Raw genomic sequence first — 16,909 nt, forward strand, 5'->3', positions numbered from 1 at the left:
AAAACTCACCAGTTTGGTGCAAAGACTCAATGAATTAATATAGAGTATTTGTAATGGCACTTAGAACCATCACTCTCACTGGTTTGAGGTTGTGGGGGTAAACAACAGGCCCTGGAACCTTATGAGACATTCAACCAACACTTTAGCCGCTGGAAAATGAGCCTTACTCGAGAGTCACCTCCCCCAGAAGGAGACACAGGAGGAAGACACAAAACTTAATTTAATAGAAATTTCGTTTGTAGTTCTTACATTCTCAGTGTGAGCCAAGCTGGAACCCACTGCCCCACCCAGAAGTGGCCCAGTCCTGGGAGCAGGGGAAAAAGGGAGGTGGTGGGTGGGGGTCAGAGCTCAGGCCCTAGGAACCCTCTTCTTCCACAGTGCTGGGGGCTGGGGATGCCACCCTCTTCTCCGGCCCCCCTCTGGGATCCAGGAAGGAAAGCAGATGGAATCTTGGGCCTGGGGCTTCTCTTCCACACTCCCCTGCCCCCTCAGGTTGGAGGGGAACTAAGGGATCCGGGGAGAAAAAGGGACAGAGGAAGGCAAAGATGTCAATCAAGAAAGAGGTGGTCAGGAATAAGGACTAAAGGAGAATCAAAGACAAAACACCAGTTTAGAAAAAAAAAAAAAAAAAAAAAAAGGAGGGGAGGAAACAAAACCAAAATCCACCCCAAATCAGAACCCGCCTGGAAAAAAATGAAAAGTTCTCCAGTCTCATAGAGACATTATTTGGCGCAGCCGGCTCTGCGGCGGGAGCGCTCAGGCCTCAGTCCAGCCCTAGAGGCAGTGGCATGGCCCCTACAGCTCATCCTTGGCCTGGCCAGCGGCAGCATCTTCCTCCTCCTCTTCCTCCTTGTCATCCTCGTCCTCCTCATCTTCGTCCTTGTCTTCCTCATCATCCTTGTCTGCCTCCTCCTCTTCCTTGCGCTTCTTGTCCTCCTCCTCCTCCTTTAGCCTCTGCTCCTCGTCCTGCTTGTCCTTCATCTGCTTTTCGGCCGCCTGCACACAGACCACACACCTCAGGGACTGGCCCCACCCACCACACCTGCCTACCCACCAAGCCCAGGACCAGACCCTGGTCCCACCTTTGTGACACCCCAGGTCTCGTTTCCAAACTCCTCTGCATATGCCTCATCGTTGGTGATGAGGAAGTTGTCAAAGATGGTGCCAGACTTGACCTGGGGGCAGGAGGATGGATGGAGAGGTGGTCAGAGTGGACATCAGATGTCCCTGGCCTTGGACAAGCTCCCCCCCCCAATGTTCCCATGACAACTACACAATGCACTTTGATTTCTTCATCTGTAAAATAGGGTCTCCCTCAGTCTCTTCAAATATTTTCCTAGTACCCACTACATGCGAGGCACCATTCTAGGCAGAAAACGTTTATCAGTGAATAAAACTAAAATTAGGTTCCTCCGAAATGGAATTTTTTTTTTTAATTTTTTCTAGTAGTTACATTATTTTTTTTTTTTCCAGTAGGCTCTACTCCCAATGTGGGGCTTGAACTCATGCCTGTGAGATCAAAATTTGCATACTCTACCGAGTCAAACAAGTACCCCTAAAACTAATTTTCTAACAAGGTTATCTAACCAACTTCTAGCTGTTAAGGGCAGTTAAATACGTTTGTTTGCATAAAGGAACTTATTAGAAAGGTATCTGGCACATAATAAGCAAAACCTCAAAGTGGGTGCTGGGAGAACTCCATGAACACAGACCAGGAAATTCTTCAGGAAAAGCACCAGTGTGGGCTCAGATCTACCTGGGGTTGAATGCTACTACCCCTTTCTCTTCCTAGATGACCCTGAACATTTGAAGTACTCCAGGAATCCCCTCTATGTCTCACCTGCCAGAGATCTAAGCCCAGAACAGCAAAGTTTTCATAGGCATAGATGTTGCTATCAGGGGAGTACTCAGGGTTGTCAATCTCTGGGTGGATCCAAGTGCCCTTGTAATCTGGGTTGTCGATCTGCCGGGGCTTCCACTCGCCCTGCAGAAGGGGAAGGGAACCAGTAGTTGAGTGGAGGTCAGTGTGCTCCCCACTGTGCACCCCCCACCCTGCTCAGAGCCCCAGGCTCACCTTGTACTCAGGGTTCTGAATCACAGGTGGTTCCCACTCTCCATCCATCTCTTCATCCCAGTCCTCTGGCTTTTTGGCATCGGGGTCAGGGATGTGCTCGGGCTTGTCCCAGTCCTGAGGGTACACAAAAAGGTCAGGCAACCCAGCTGTCCTTCTGCACCCTCCATGTGGGGAGCCTCTGCCCAAGCACCAACCTCAGGCTTAGAGTCTGTGGGGTCATCAATCTTGGCCCGCTCATCCCAGTCTTCAGGCTTCGAAGCATCAGGATCCTTTATCTTCTTGGGAGGGAGGAAGTCCCAATCATCCTCCAAGGAGCCTGATTCCACCTGGCTGTTGTCAATCTTCACCTCATAGGTGTTATCCGGCCGGACAATCAGGGTATACAGATGTGTGAATTCATCATCCTGAAGAGGGTGGGAGATGAGTGGCCCCACCCACCAGGCTGGCCTCTGAGACTCCCCTATCAGCCATTTGTCACCACCCCCAGTCACACCTTGCAACGAATGTCCTTGTTGATCAGCACGTTCTTGCCCTTGTAGTTGAAGATGACGTGAACCTTCTTGGTGCCGGGGCCACAGATATCGGGGCCTAGGTGAAAAGCAGATTCAGTTAGAGCAAGAAGCTGCCTGCCATTGCAAAGCTCCCCTTCACAAAGGAAGACTTGGTTCTTAAATTCAAGTCTGTAAAGGGTCACAGGACAGGAATCAGACCCCAATTGGTTCTAGGGAGCTAAAGGTGGACCCTTTTAAAAAGGGGAAAAAAACCCAAAAAAACAAAAACCGGCTCTAGAATTTAATGCCCTCACTGGTAATATCAGGAAATAGCTACAGAAAATCCCATAAACTAACAGTTTCAGACCAACAATAACAATGCAACGTTCTCAGCCTTCCTTGCAAAGACAAGCCTTAACTACATAAGTACTTTTTGTGTTCTCAAAACTACCTGTCGGGGGTTTTAAGGAACCCCTGAGATTTCAGTCTCCCTCTAACGAATCAAAGGTCAGCACCAGGGCGGGGCCCCTCACCAAACATGATGTTGTATTCAGAGTCTCCATGCATGTCGGTCTGGTCCAGACCATCTGGAAAGAGCTTCACGTAGCCACCCCCACAGTCGATGTTTTGCTCGTGTTTCACGGTGAACTGCACCACCAGTGTCTGGCCCTTGTTGCTGAAGGGCTCAAATCTGGCCGACAAAGCGTAAAAGCGGGCATCCTGGCTTGTCTGCAGCCCTAGCAGGAGACCACAGTGAGGTCATGGCTCAGCCCCAACCTCCCGGGCTCCTAAGCATTGGAGACACAGAGGACTGCCCCTTCCTCCCCCCTGCCCTGCTGGTGGGGATACCCAGGCTGTGTGTGTACAGGGCTTCCTCCAGGAAGTCCTCCTGAATCCGAACACCCACCCGCCTCAGGCCCTTACCTTTATCCTTCTCCTGGTCACCGTAGAACTTGCCGGAACTAAGGACAAATTTACCAAAATCTGACTTGTGTTTGGATTCGATCCAGCGGTCGGTCCACCCGTCTAGGGGATCAAAGGGGCAGGTCAGTGCGGCCGTACTGATCTCTCCCCACCGAATTATCTGCCAGTGGCCTCAAATTGCTGAGGACTGAGAAACAGATACCCCTTGACTGACCCCACCCCATCCTCTAGTTTGACACCTTCGATGGCTTAAGGGCTCCTCCAGCGAATCCTAACTCCTGCCGCAGGAGTCCGCTGCACCCTCGACGCTCCCCAGGGACATGGAAGGGAGGCTCGCCTGCGGCTCTCGTCCCCAGAGGCCATCGTATTGGTCCTCTAAGCAGTAATTACAGGGGGACAACGCAGATCTAGGCTGAGGGGCCGCCCTCATCGTTGGGACGGCCTCGAGACGGGACCACGCCTTACCTCCGTCCAGAAACTGCTCCTTGAAGTAGATGGCGGGTTCGGCAGCGGCCAGGCCGAGGAGGCCGAGCAGCAGCGGCACGGGTAGCAGCATGGCGGGCCGAGGGGGCGGCGGCGCGCGGGCCCTTTAAACCTCTCCTCCGGCGGCGGCTCTGCAGTAGGGACAGACGCTACTGCCGGCCGCGCCTTTTTATACCCTACCGCCCCTCAAACCAACCTGGCCCGGCCTCTTGTCCCGCCCTCTACACCTTATCATTGGCCTGCGGCCACGGCCCTGACTTTCCATTGGACCCTTGTGGTCTGAGCAGGTTAGGCTGTGCCTCGGAACGCAGGGTTCCCAGATGGCCGATTTCTATTGGCCACACAACTGGCCAATGAAGGTCGACCACGCGTTGTGGGGGCCGCCCACCGGTGCGGTGGGGGCCTCGAGCCACTCTGCCCAGGTCATGTGACCAGACCCCGACCCAACCCCGCCCTAGCCCGCGCGCTTAGCTCCTGGTCTGGGCGTTTAAAGAACGCGGGCGAGTGCCGGTATTACCGCGCAGGGCCTGGACCCTGCCCGAGCTCTACCTCTTTCATCCCTCTGCCGGGAGGTATGGGCAAGGTTTTCCTAACCACTTTCTACTCTGCAGCTGGGGAGCCCCCACTCCGACGCGCTCGCTCTCGCTCTCCCCCGCCCCAGGCCAGGATGGGGCAAAGGGCACCAGAGCTCAGGGGCTGGGGCCCTGGATCTTCACGTCACCCCAGTGCCACAGCCTTGCAGGCTAGCGAGTAAAGTGCTCGCTCTCTCCTCTCTGGCCCTTAGTGGTCCCTAGTTCCCTGACAGCCTGTCAGACTGCTGCTGTGTGACTGGGGCAAGTCACTTAGCCTCTGAAGTCACAGGAGCCCCTGAGAGGCTAGGAGGAGCAACCGTGGCTAGGTGTCGCCCTACAGAACCGCTTTCAAAGCTGTTGGGGTTGTCCGGGGACAGAGAGTAGGAAGCCTAGAAGGCTAGAAGATGTGACTATTGGCTGTGGCTCCTAGAGTCTGGTAGGGTTGTTCCTCTAACTGCAGCCTCTCCTTTAAACCTCCCGCAGCCGGTAAAGGGGTCGCTGCCTGTGGTCTCCCACAAACGGCCTGGCTTTTGCAACTAAACGGCTGAAGAGGAGAGGAGGGGGGTTCCGTTGGAGAAGAAAAAAACGAGACAGATGGTGGGGAAGATAAAGTCCAAGGGAGATGGGCAGGACCCCTGAGTCTAGAGTCTTCTGAAGCCAGAGGCACGTGACTGACAGTGACTGACACCATCTCCCTGCCCACCCCACCCCCCTCAGCTGCAGGAAGCAGGAAGCAGGTCTGGGGGTTTCCCAAATTCTAAGCAAACAGGCCCTGGACCTGTAACATGGAAGTGAACTCGGGAAAGGGAGAATCCTGGCAAAAGAGTGGGGGAAGGGGTGCTTCCCTGATAGTGGTGGGGACTCAGAAAAAGGAATGGGGAGTCTTGGAGAAGTTGGGGTTCTGCCCCAGACATATCCAGTATCACCCAACCTGCACTCCCTCATGAGGAGCCCCAATTTGGGGTGATCACTCCTGGCCTGCCACTGACCCTCCCAACTTCCCTCCCTTCCACCATAATGTCACGCACACGTGAGCTTGGTGCTTCCTGCTTGAGGGTAGACACTGTCTTACTCACTTCACCATCCCCCAGTGTCTCTTGTAGCACCTGGCACAAAAGAGGCTTAAAACCTACTTGCTGTGTGACAGAAAGAAGGAAAGACTCTTGGAGGAATTAAATAAACTAAGACAAGGGAAGTATTTTGAAGCTAAGAAGGGACTTGTAGATCCACATACTGAATTTTTATAAGGACCTCACTGTAGGGTCAGGATCGGGTGATCTTAGTAACCCCACTTTTCAGGCTCACATAATTGTGATGGTTAAATGAGTAAAGGTGTTCTGCTTACGATAGTGCTTGTCACATGGTCCACACTCAATTTAGTATTAGCGAGTATGCGTATGTGTGTGGGCAGTATTTCACTTAAATCTCACAATGACCTGGGCTTATATCATCTCTCTCCAGGCAAGGAAACAGGCACAGAAAGATTAAGCGACTTGGCTAAGTGGCATAAATGGGATTAGAATCTACTTGCACTGTCTAATCTCCACTGGCCACATGTGACTATTGACCATTTGAAATGTAGCTGGTCCCAACTGAGATGGGTCATAAGTGTAAAATACGCATCAGATTTTGGAGACTTACTATGAAAAAAGAACATAAAATATTCCATTAGTGATTTTATAATATTGAAATGATAATTTGGACATATTAGGTTTGGTAGATTCTTCAAATTAATTTCATCCATTTTGTTTTTAACATTGCCACTAGAAAATTTAAAATTAGATTTGTGTCTTGCATTATATTTCTACGGGCCAGTACTGATTAGGGTCTCCATTATTGCCCTCACATTGATCTTCTCAGAGCATGCAGGGATTGCAGTGGGATCTGAAGTGTTTATAGTTTCTGACACCATCTCTACCAACTGCTTGTAGAACCGTGGGGAAGTCAGATCACCCTCTGAGCTTCCATTTTCACAACCGTGAAAGGGGGATTATATTAATATTTACATCAAAGTTTTGGAGAAAATGAAGTAACACACCCAAAGCACTTAGTACTGGGCAGAGGACACGAGATGTCCATACAGGTTAGCTGCTATCTTGACTATATTATTAGGTGAGCCCCTCTCCCCTTTATAAATAGGGATGGTCCCTACCTAGCCTCCCTTTAAAAACTTAAAAGTCATTGGTATCAGCGGAATGACTATCTCTGGAGCCCACCACCTACAGCCCTCCTGCAGGCCAAGAGCGAATCCCACAAGGGCAGAGGGCTCCTAGGCTCAGAGAGAGGGAAGTCCAAGGTCACACCGCCTACTTGCTGGAAGTGGGGCTAGATGAAAGTTAAAACACCGCTGCGATTGTGTCCTTGGGGGTCTTCCATTTGGCGTCTCTGGTCAACCAGACACAACTAGTCTAGCTAGGGCGGAGGCGGGCACTGAGTCTCTCCCACCCTCTAAGTTTCGATCGCCACACTGAAGATGGCGTCATCCTGGGCCTCGCCACAGGTCCGCCACACTCAAGATGGCGACGCTCTCCCGGCGCCGGTTCCGGTTCCGGTTGTTCGGGCCCCGGCGGGACACGCCGAGCACGCTGGCAGCAGCCATGGCGGACGGCCCGGTGGCGGAGGTGCTGCTCCGGCAGCTAGAGGCGGCCGATGGCGGCCTGGACAGCGCGGACCTGGCAGCTAAGCTGGGCGTGGACCACCAGGCCGTTGTGGGCGCGGTGAAGAGCCTGCAAGCGCTGGGCGAGGTGAGTCGGATCCGTGATGCCGGGCCTCCTCGCTTTTGCACCTGAAGTCCCCTTGTCCGAAGGCCCTGCCTGCTGAAGAACCCTTCGGGTGTCCAGCCTGGGGTGCACAGGCAGGGAGTCGGCAGCAAGTGAGAGCCCAGAAGCACTGACGTTCTGCGCTCAGTGAATGTCCATTGAGACATGGTAGGCATCAGGGAGGGCACGATGGTGGACAAGGGAGACCCGGTCGCTGCCCTCAAGGAGGAGGTTGCGGTCTAATGAGGGAGATACTCAGGTACTCTCAGAGCGATAGAGGAAGTACAGGGAACCCAGAGGTGACAGCTGGCCCAGGCTTGGGAGTCAAGGAGAACGTCCTGGAAGCGGTGACGGCTGAGTCGGGCCTCTGCGCTGAGGAGGAAAGCTCCAGGGAACAATGGCAGGAACGGGAAACAGGTGTAGAAAGGCATTAGTAGAGCCAAAATTTGCAAGGCCTTGTAGGTCTTTATCTCACGGGGGTACTGGAGAGCCATGGCAGGAGCTGGAGGCAGTCAGATGTGTGTCCTGTCTGCATCACTTTGGGAAAGGATTGGCAGGGGCAGGACTGGCGGTGAGGGGAGGAAGGCAGAGGTTGGCACATCCCCAAGCTAGAGGGCCTGGTGTCTGGTTGTAGGGAGGCGGGTGGAATGGAGAGAGGATTCAGGAGAGGGAATGAAAGGAGATTTCATGGCAAGGCAGGGAGAGCAGGGATGAAGCCCAGCCTTTTTGACTTGGACAAGTAAAAGGTGATAGAGTCATAGGAGGAAGATTCGGAGAGGCCTATGGGCCACCCAGAAGGCTGGATCCTCGGGGCTACAAATCAGAAAACATAACTGGGCTGCATATTCATCAAGCTCATGTTCTGTGCCCCACTTTGGTCTCGGCTTTATTCATTATCTAGTCCTTGTCATTACCCCGGGATGGTAGCACTGATATCTCCGTTTTGCAGACTGGACACCTTCTTGAGCACTGGTCAGTAACTTGATCAGTGTCACTAGAAGGAACAGGCAAACGTGGATTTGAAATTAAGCGTTCAGGCTGTAGAGCCTGAGGTCATCAGTGCAGAGACGGCCTTGGGTGTGGGGTGTCAGTACCTTGGTTGATGTGAAATTGACTTGTGTTGGTCACAGAAGGTTAAATAGTGGCTATTTATTGTGGCTCGGCCTAACACAGTGATGGTAACGAAACAGTCTATGTCCTTTCCATATGTTAATTCAGTAATTACTCAAGAAAACTTCTTGGGGTAGAGCCCATCACACCTTTCTCTTGCTCATAAGAAAACTTGTTCAGGGAAGTTAAGCAACTTTGCCAAGTTCACACAGGGAGTGAGGAGCAGAGCTGGGGATTAGAGTGGAGAGGGAGCTAAGTCCCGTGGGCCCCACCCAACCTTGCTCCTCTGTGCACGACCTGAACCCATCCTCATCATGGAGCCTTGGATTCCTGTGTGTATTGGGGACCTGGAGGCCCTTTGCTGACACGCTGGGCACTGAGATGCAAACACGTTAAATGTGGGGACGAATCAATTCACTTGGGGCCTTAAAATCTTTCTCAGGTTCAAAAGCAATAGAAAGAACTAATTTTCTGCTAGGTACCATTCTTAGTACTTTACTTCACCCTGGGAGATGTGAGTCGTCTCTGTCATTGTCGTTGTGTCACAGAAGGGAAACTGAAGCTCGGCGAGGGGTACTCACTCAGCTGGGAAGTGGTGCAGCTCAGATGTAAAGCCGGCTTCAGGGACACCTGAGTGGCTCAGTCGTTAAATGTCTGCCTTTAGCTCGGGTCATGATCCCAGGGTCCTGGGATCCAGCTCTGCATCGGGCTCCCCACTCTGCGGGAGGCCTTCTTCTCCCTCTCCGACCCCCCCTGCTTGTGTTCCCTCTCTCACTGTATGTCTTTCTGTCAAATAAATAAATAAATAATCTTTAAAAAAAAATAAAGCTGGCTTCAGGCGCTGTGCAACCCAAGTGCTGTGGTGAGGGCGTGCTTGGCTCTGAACCCTGTCTCTGCGGGTCTTCCCTCCCCCATTTCCCTGCAGATCATTGAGGCTGAGCTGCGCTCCACCAAGCGCTGGGAGCTTACTGCTGAGGGCGAGGAGATGGCCCGGGAGGGCAGCCATGAGGCCCGGGTGTTTCGCAGCATCCCCCAGGAGGGCCTGGCCCAGAGCGAGCTCATGGTAAGGTCCTAGGGGCGAGGCCTAGGGAAGCGATGGGGCAAAGGGGCCCTCATGCTCCGCTCACTGTGGCCTCACTTCCCCAGCGACTGCCCAGCGGCAAGGTGGGCTTCAGCAAGGCCATGTCCAACAAGTGGATCCGTGTGGACAAGAGTGCAGCCGATGGGCCCCGGGTGTTCCGAGTGGTGAGTCCCTGCAGGTGGGGGTGGCAGGCAAGCAGGGGGGCCCCCGGCCCTCTCAGTAGCCTCTCACACCCGTCATCATGGCAGGTGGACAGCGTGGAGGATGAGGTGCATCGGCGGCTCCAGCTGGTCCAGGGTGGACAGGTTGAGAAGCTGGGTGAGAAGGAAAGGAGTGAGCTCAGGAAGAGGAAGCTGCTGACTGAAGTGTGAGTGGGTGCCCTCCCCTTCCGTCCCATATCACCCACTTGATCCTAGTGATTGGGGGGACGGAGTCACCCCGCCCAGACTGGGCCACAGTGCTGTCAGTGTCCTCCCAGCTCTGCTTTACCATGTTGTAGTCAAGAGCTCGTGCCAGGCTCATGCCACCTCAGGGCCTTCGCTTATGCCGTGACTTCTGCCGAGAATGGTCTTCCCTTAAGCCAGGCTTGGGCATCAAACCTCTGCCTGTGTGTCACCTTAAAGAGGCCATTCTGACACCTCCCTCTCCCTTTGAGTTCCATAAAAGCTGCTCGCTTCTACTCTCCATACCAGTGCCGTGTTTATTTCCTTTACAGCTCTGATTTCAGTGTCTGAAATTTACTGAATGGCGGGACCTGGACAGGCCTAGGGCTCTTCTCTCACAGGGCTGATGTACCCTTTGAGCAGATACCAAGTGGCATAATGGTTATGAGGACACAGGCTGGAGGGGGGGCTGCCCAGTCCAGGTCCTGGCTCTGGCACTTATCAGTTGTGTGACCTTGGCTAAGTCGCCTGATCTTTCTGGGCCTCAGTTTCCTCATCTGTAAAATGGCCTCTTTTTCACAAGGTAGTGGGATGATTTCAGTGGAATAGAGCCTGCCGGCATGGAATAAATCCTTAAGAGTCTACCTATTATTCTTGCTCAGCTGTATGCTTATTACCTTGAGTAGACCCTGGCACATAGTAGATTCTCATTAAGTATTTGTTAAACGAGTAAGTGAGCAACAGAGGGATGTGAGTGTGGGCTAAATAAGAGGATTTCAGGTGATGATGAATGTCAGGAGGAAAATAAAGCAGCGTGAGTTGGTGGCTGGTGTTGGGGTCAGCATCAGCTGGGAAATAGGGAAGCCTCTTGAAGGAGGTGACAGTGGCGTCCCCTCTTCCTCTCTGGCTGCAGGACCTTGAAGACCTACTGGGTGAGCAAAGGCAGTGCCTTCAGCACCAGCATCTCCAAGCAGGAGACAGAGCTGAGCCCAGAGATGATCTCCAGGTAGGGGGTGACCCCAGGAATGGGGCAGGTCGAGGAGGAAGGACAGCCCTCACCAGGCCCACGTACCTTGCATCCCCCAACAGCGGCTCCTGGCGGGACCGGCCCTTCAAGCCGTACAACTTCTTGGCCCATGGCGTCCTCCCAGACAGCGGCCACCTGCATCCTCTGCTCAAGGTCCGCACGCAGTTCCGGCAGATCTTCCTGGAGATGGGGTGAGCACGGGGCCGGGGGTGGGGCTGGCCCAGCCACTGGGCACAGGCAGGGCAGTCAGGCCGCATCTCCCTCCAGGTTCACAGAGATGCCGACTGACAACTTCATTGAGAGCTCCTTCTGGAACTTTGATGCACTTTTCCAGCCCCAGCAGCACCCGGCGCGTGACCAACACGACACCTTCTTCCTCCGAGGTGGGTGGAACTGGCCGCACCATCCAGAACTTTTTGGAGTGTCCTACTCAGTTTACAGAATAAACTCCATTCTCGGCGTGGCCAGCCGGGTCGGTGTGAGCTGGTCCCGGCGACCTCTGTGACCTCCTCCCATGTCCCCTCCTGCCCACTTCATGGCCCTTGCCTGTGCTGCCGGGCAGTTCTCTGCCAAGAACCATCCTCTCCCAGATCTTCAAGGCTGGCTCCTCCCAGATCGTCAAACCTCTGCCGACAGGTTACCTCACAGAGGCCACCTTGACATGCCCTTGCCCCCCTGAATTCTAAAAGTCCCTCATCTCTAGTCTTCAGCGTGGTTTCCGATTTTTCCTTTCATTTACTGTGTTTAGTACTGTCTGAAATTGAATGACTTTTCACAATGGTTGTTATTATCTAACACCCACCGCCCCCGCCCCGAGGCAGGAGAGGCCAGGGGTTGCCGGTTACCTGGCCTGGCCAGGAACAACGATGGCATTGTTATCATTGTCATGGCACCCAAAACTTACTAAGTTCTCACCGTACACGAGTCTCTGTTCTAATTCCCCTGCCGACTGTAGGAAGTAGCACTGTTCGCTCTCTTTTACAAAGGAGGATGCTGGGGCTCGGGGAAGGAACATCACTTGCCCTGGGTCACACAGGTTAAACGTGGTGGAGCTGGGATTTGGTGTCAAGCTTTTCAGGTGCACCAAAATTAATGTTTCTGGAAAGGGATCTTAAGAATTCACACATTCACGCAACAAATGGTTGCTAAGCCCTTCCTGTGTACCAAGGTCTTTGTTAAACATCTGGGTTACAGCCCTGAATGAAACATGAAGTCCTTGCCCTGGTGAGACCTGTGTCTGGTGGGATAGATATTTATTAAATCCTGAGTCGTATGCAAATGCAGTAATGCAAGATGGCAGTAAACACAGTGGAAACTGGCGTGAAAGGGGAAGAGGCTGTCAACTTAAAATCAAGTCTTTGTTTACATAAAGGCCAAAGGAGGTAAGGGAGAGAACCATATATGGGAAGGAAAGTTACAGGAGGGAAAGGCCTGTGCAAAGGCCCTGAGGCTGTAATGTGCCTGGTATGCTCACAGATAGCTGGGAGGCCCTGTGACTGGAGGGAGTGAACAACTAGGAACGGGCAGTGACAGGACAGGGTGGCCAAAGAGAGCTTTTTTTTTTTTTTTTAATTTTTATTTATTTGACAGACAGCGAGAGAGGGAACACAAGCAGGGGGAGAGGGAGAGGGAGAAGCAGGCTTCCCGCGGAGCAGGGAGCCCAATGCAGTGCTCTATCCCAGGACCTTGGATCATGACCTGAGCCGAAGGCAGATGCTTAACGACTGAGCCACCCAGGCGCCCCCAAAGAGAGCTTTGTCTCCACCTCCCGCCCCCACACCCAGGGAGATGGAGGGTTCTGGGCAGAGGGAGGATGTGACTGACTTGGGTGTTCCTGGGCACCCCCTGGCTGCTGTGGGTGGCAAGGATGGGAGCTGCACATGTTGCTGTCCTCAGTGCAGTGGCTGTTTGAGAAATGCTCCTTCACTGACCAGATGATGCTCTGTTTTGCCCAGATCCAGCTGAGGCCCTGCAGCTCCCAATGGACTACGTCCATCGGGTCAAGCGGACCCACTCTCAGGGTGGCTACGGCTCACAGGGGTGAGGCAGGACCAGGACTTTGCAGTGTAAGGCGGGGGAGAAGGTTGGGGGGTCTGAAGGCCACAACGCGGACTTCCTATTTGTTCTCCTGAAGGTACAAGTACACGTGGAAGCTGGAGGAGGCCCGGAAAAACCTGCTGCGCACGCACACCACGTCGGCCAGCGCCCGTGCCCTCTACCGCTTGGCCCAGAAGGTGCAGCTCAGCCCAGGCAGTGGGGGAGGCAGGGGGCCGTCCTACTGACCTTCTGACCTCCTCCCGGGCCTGGCCCGCCTGTCATTCCCAGAAGCCCTTCACACCAGCCAAGTACTTCTCCATTGATCGCGTGTTCCGAAACGAGACCCTAGACGCCACACACCTGGCCGAGTTTCACCAGATTGAGGGCGTGGTGGCTGACCATGGCCTCACCCTAGGCCACCTCATGGGCATCCTGCGGGAGTTCTTCACCAAGCTGGGTAGGCAGGCAGGCTGCGGTGGGAGGTGCTAGTGGAGCCATGGGAGGATGCCATGCCTCCAGGCTTATCCTCCACCCCTCTGCTCACCCGCCTCCCCTGCCCAGGTATCACCCAGCTGCGCTTCAAGCCGGCCTACAACCCCTACACGGAGCCCAGCATGGAGGTGTTCAGCTACCACCAAGGTCAGGGTGGAACCTGGCACTGGGATGGGGAGGGATGTCTCAGGCTGCCCACAGCTAAGCCTGGGTCCCTGTCACTGCCAAGCCCACTCCCAAGACCACTGCCAGACCCAGTGTCATCCACACAACCTGCCCTATCCTTCTCCCACCCCCATAGGTCTGAAGAAGTGGGTGGAAGTCGGGAATTCTGGGCTTTTCCGCCCTGAGATGCTGCTGCCCATGGGGCTCCCCGAAAACGTGTCAGTCATTGCTTGGGGCCTCTCCCTGGAGCGGTGAGTGCCTAAGCCACTTAGTGTGTCTGGCTGTCACACAGGTGACTTGCTGGGCATGGGGGCCTGCAGACCTTCAGCCCCATCCGTCTGTTCTTCATTCGACAAGCCTTTTAGTGAGCGTCTGCTATATGCTTGGTCCTGTGCTAGGAGTAGGACAGCACACATCCCTGCCTCTGCGATGCTGGGCTCGTAGTGCAGTGAGAAAGATGGCAATTAGCAAGACAAATAAGTAAATTGAACAAATGAAGTTCAGAGTGTGTCTGCAGCCAGCAAGTGCTATAGAGAGAACACAGTAGGGAGGGCTAAGGAGACAGGGTTGTCAGGGAAGGCTTCAAGGAGGAGGTAGTATCGGAGCAAAGACCGGAGGCGGGTGAAATCACGGGTAAGCTGGGGGCACATCCGCGGAAGGGTGTTCCAGGCAGCGGGAACACCCAGTGCAAAGACCCAGAGGTAAGCATGTGTGTGATGTATTTGGAGAACATGGAGGAGGCCAATGTGGCTGGAGAGGGGGAGTAGGTAGAGTGGGAGGAGATGAGGGTGGGGAAGTGACAGGACAGATCACTCAGGACCTTGTGAGCCCCGGGAACAACCTGGGTTTTTAAGGAGGTGGGAACCATCAGAGAGGGCCTGATCAGAGGAGAGCACGACCTGACTGAGTGTTAAAACTGTTTTCCTCCCTCCCCCCCCCCCCCCCCAAGCCCAACAATGATCAAATACGGCATCAACAACATCCGGGAGCTGGTGGGCCACAAGGTGAACCTGCAGATGGTGTATGATGGTCCCCTGTGCCGCCTGGACGCCGAACCGGGGCCCCCACAGACACAGGACGCCGCGTGACATGGACCACCCTGGATAGCCTGCCTTCCCTGAGCCCCAGCTGTCCAGCCCTCTAGCATCCCTGCCAGTGACCCCCTTGTATTTATAAGGCCTCTGTGAGGCCATCCCCCTCACCCCCACCCCTCGTATCTCTTCCGTACCTGCCCCAAGGTCCCAGGGGCAGGGTAGCAAGTAGCAGGTTCGATCTATGAAGGTGGGCCCTAGGGAGCCCTGCAGGCCAGCTGCTGGCTAATAAAGTGGGCAGTTGTCCTCATATGGTGCCTTTCCTTAGGGATGGAGGAGTGCTAGAGCCCTGGGTATGAGGAGTGGTGGGTTAGGGGTCCTGGATCCTTGGGAGCTCCTGGCTTGCCTGAACCAACCCCTTGGGGAAGACTAGCTCCATCAAGCATTTACCCATCACCTGGTGGTGCCAGGCTCTCTTCTAGATGAACAGAAGTCCCCATCCCTGGGGAAGGGGCATATGGGAGGGGAAGGCCAAGGCAGGTGCCACAATTCCCCCTGGGAGCCAGGCATGGTGGGGTGACAGCACGGGGGGGGCAGCTTTAATAAAACAAGTTTTTTTTTAAGCGTTTCATTAAAGCTGCCCCCTTCCCCCTTTTTAAAAAAAGAGCAATTTCTGGTTCACAGCAAAATTGAGTGGAAGGTATAGAAATTTCTCATATACCCTCTGCCCCCACGTCACGTGCACAGCCTCCCCACCATCAACATCCCCACCAGAGGGGTGCATTTCTTACAATGAGTGAACTACATAGACACATCCTAATCACCTCAACTTCATGGTTTACGTTGTGGTCCACGCTCTGTGTTGTACATTCTCTGGGTTTGGACAAACGTGTGATGATGTGTGTCCGTTGTTTTGGTATCACAGTATTTTCGATGCCCTAAAAGTTCTTTGTGCTCCCACCCACTCATCCCTCCATCCTCTCCCTAAAAAGCCACTCTTTTTTAAAAAAATGGTCTCCTGAGAATTTCACGGGAGCTCAGAGGAGGAAGATGAGTAGGATAGAGCTTCATGAACCCACGTTGAACGTGAGTGGGGTCTCTATTTCTGTGAAAATTTTAAAGCAACTCTCAGTCTCCATGTTGCTCACCCCATGTCTTCAGGGTCAGTGCACTTTTGGAAACGTAAACAGTTCTTCTAGAACCGTGAGGTCACCGTTAATAGCCAGCACAGTCAGCAGCTGAGGCTGTGGGCTTCTCTAGGCCCTGGGTGTGGGGGCACCAATCTCCCAAGGGCTACTCGGTTGATTTTTTTTCTGTATTTCAAATTAAATAATTCAGTCATACAGAAAAATACTCGTTCTTGAAACAAATGTGCACCTCCTGAGTGCCAGCAGCGTGCAAGCTGAATGAAGACTCAGCAGTGGGCAAAGCTGACTCAGGGAGCGGACCTGGGGGAAAGGGAGTACACTGGAGACATAGATAAGTACAGAAATGGAGGGAGGGGTAAAGTCACAGAAAAGGGAAGGTGGGTGGGGAAGGTTAAGTGTATATAGCATAAACTAACACAACAAGCACTTAGGAATCCATCCCCAGTTGGATCAAATCTGAACGCGGACTATATTTGTTTTGGATCTTACGCATCTTAGATCTGTGACTAATGGTTTGAAGATCCTATGGGCTTGTCCTAGTTCCTTTTGGCAGCACCCCACTGAGATTGCTCCCTCCTGAATGTGGTGTTTTCTCTTTCTCATGTGTTTTTAAACTTTTGCTACTACATATTTTACTTCAGCAAGTTTGATTTTGCTTATTTTCAGAAGTTATACAGACCCTGCACCATAAAAAAAAAAAAAATCGTCCTGCATATTGTGTGTTGCTTTTGTTTCTTTTCAATGTGTATGTGTGCATGTGCGTGTACGCGTGTGCTTACCAGTGAATCTTTTGAGATTTTTCTCATAAATAATCTTCAAATCTGATGCTGCAGGAATGTACATTTTGTTTACATGGTGGCTTTGCCACAAGATACTAATGTTAGCTGCTGTTTATTAAACTCTGTTCTAGAAGTTTATCTCTGCAACCCTTACAATAGTCTGATGTTTTAGATTTTATTGCCTCAGTTACAGGCAAAAATGGATTTTGAGAATGAGTGGCAGTTTTATGCCCCGCCCCCAGCCCCTCTCGCTGGTAAGAGACCGGATTCAAACCACATTCTCCAGAATGTAGTGTCAACATGGGTGCTCTGGTCATTGTGTGACAGGCGACAAAGCCCCGCACAGGATTCCT

At 53.1% G+C, this 16,909-nt stretch overlaps 2 protein-coding genes across 2 annotated transcripts; one reads left to right on the forward strand and one right to left on the reverse strand.

Moving 5' to 3' along the window:
• Nucleotides 1-202: 202 nt before the first annotated feature.
• Nucleotides 203-4,119, reverse strand: CALR (calreticulin). The gene is made up of 9 exons (XM_034998703.1): nucleotides 3,955-4,119; nucleotides 3,490-3,591; nucleotides 3,099-3,302; nucleotides 2,568-2,662; nucleotides 2,269-2,478; nucleotides 2,075-2,188; nucleotides 1,841-1,984; nucleotides 1,083-1,175; nucleotides 203-996 (listed from the first exon to the last, which is right to left on the reverse strand). Exons 1-9 carry the CDS (start codon nucleotides 4,043-4,045, stop codon nucleotides 796-798), a joined length of 1,254 nt encoding a protein of 417 aa, XP_034854594.1. The 5' UTR covers nucleotides 4,046-4,119; the 3' UTR covers nucleotides 203-795.
• A 2,998-nt stretch (nucleotides 4,120-7,117) lies between these two features.
• Nucleotides 7,118-16,689, forward strand: FARSA (phenylalanyl-tRNA synthetase subunit alpha). The gene is made up of 13 exons (XM_034996980.1): nucleotides 7,118-7,288; nucleotides 9,339-9,476; nucleotides 9,560-9,658; nucleotides 9,743-9,861; nucleotides 10,791-10,883; nucleotides 10,967-11,095; nucleotides 11,172-11,287; nucleotides 12,860-12,944; nucleotides 13,039-13,138; nucleotides 13,230-13,398; nucleotides 13,503-13,580; nucleotides 13,735-13,849; nucleotides 14,548-16,689. The coding sequence occupies exons 1-13, from the start codon at nucleotides 7,142-7,144 to the stop codon at nucleotides 14,684-14,686; spliced, it is 1,527 nt and encodes a 508-aa protein (XP_034852871.1). The 5' UTR covers nucleotides 7,118-7,141; the 3' UTR covers nucleotides 14,687-16,689.
• The last annotated feature ends 220 nt before the right edge of the window (nucleotides 16,690-16,909 follow it).

This window comes from Mirounga leonina, unplaced genomic scaffold (genome assembly GCF_011800145.1).
Source record: "Mirounga leonina isolate KUSES-001 unplaced genomic scaffold, KU_Mleo_1.0 Mir_94, whole genome shotgun sequence".
NCBI classification, from domain to species: Eukaryota; Metazoa; Chordata; class Mammalia; order Carnivora; family Phocidae; genus Mirounga; species Mirounga leonina.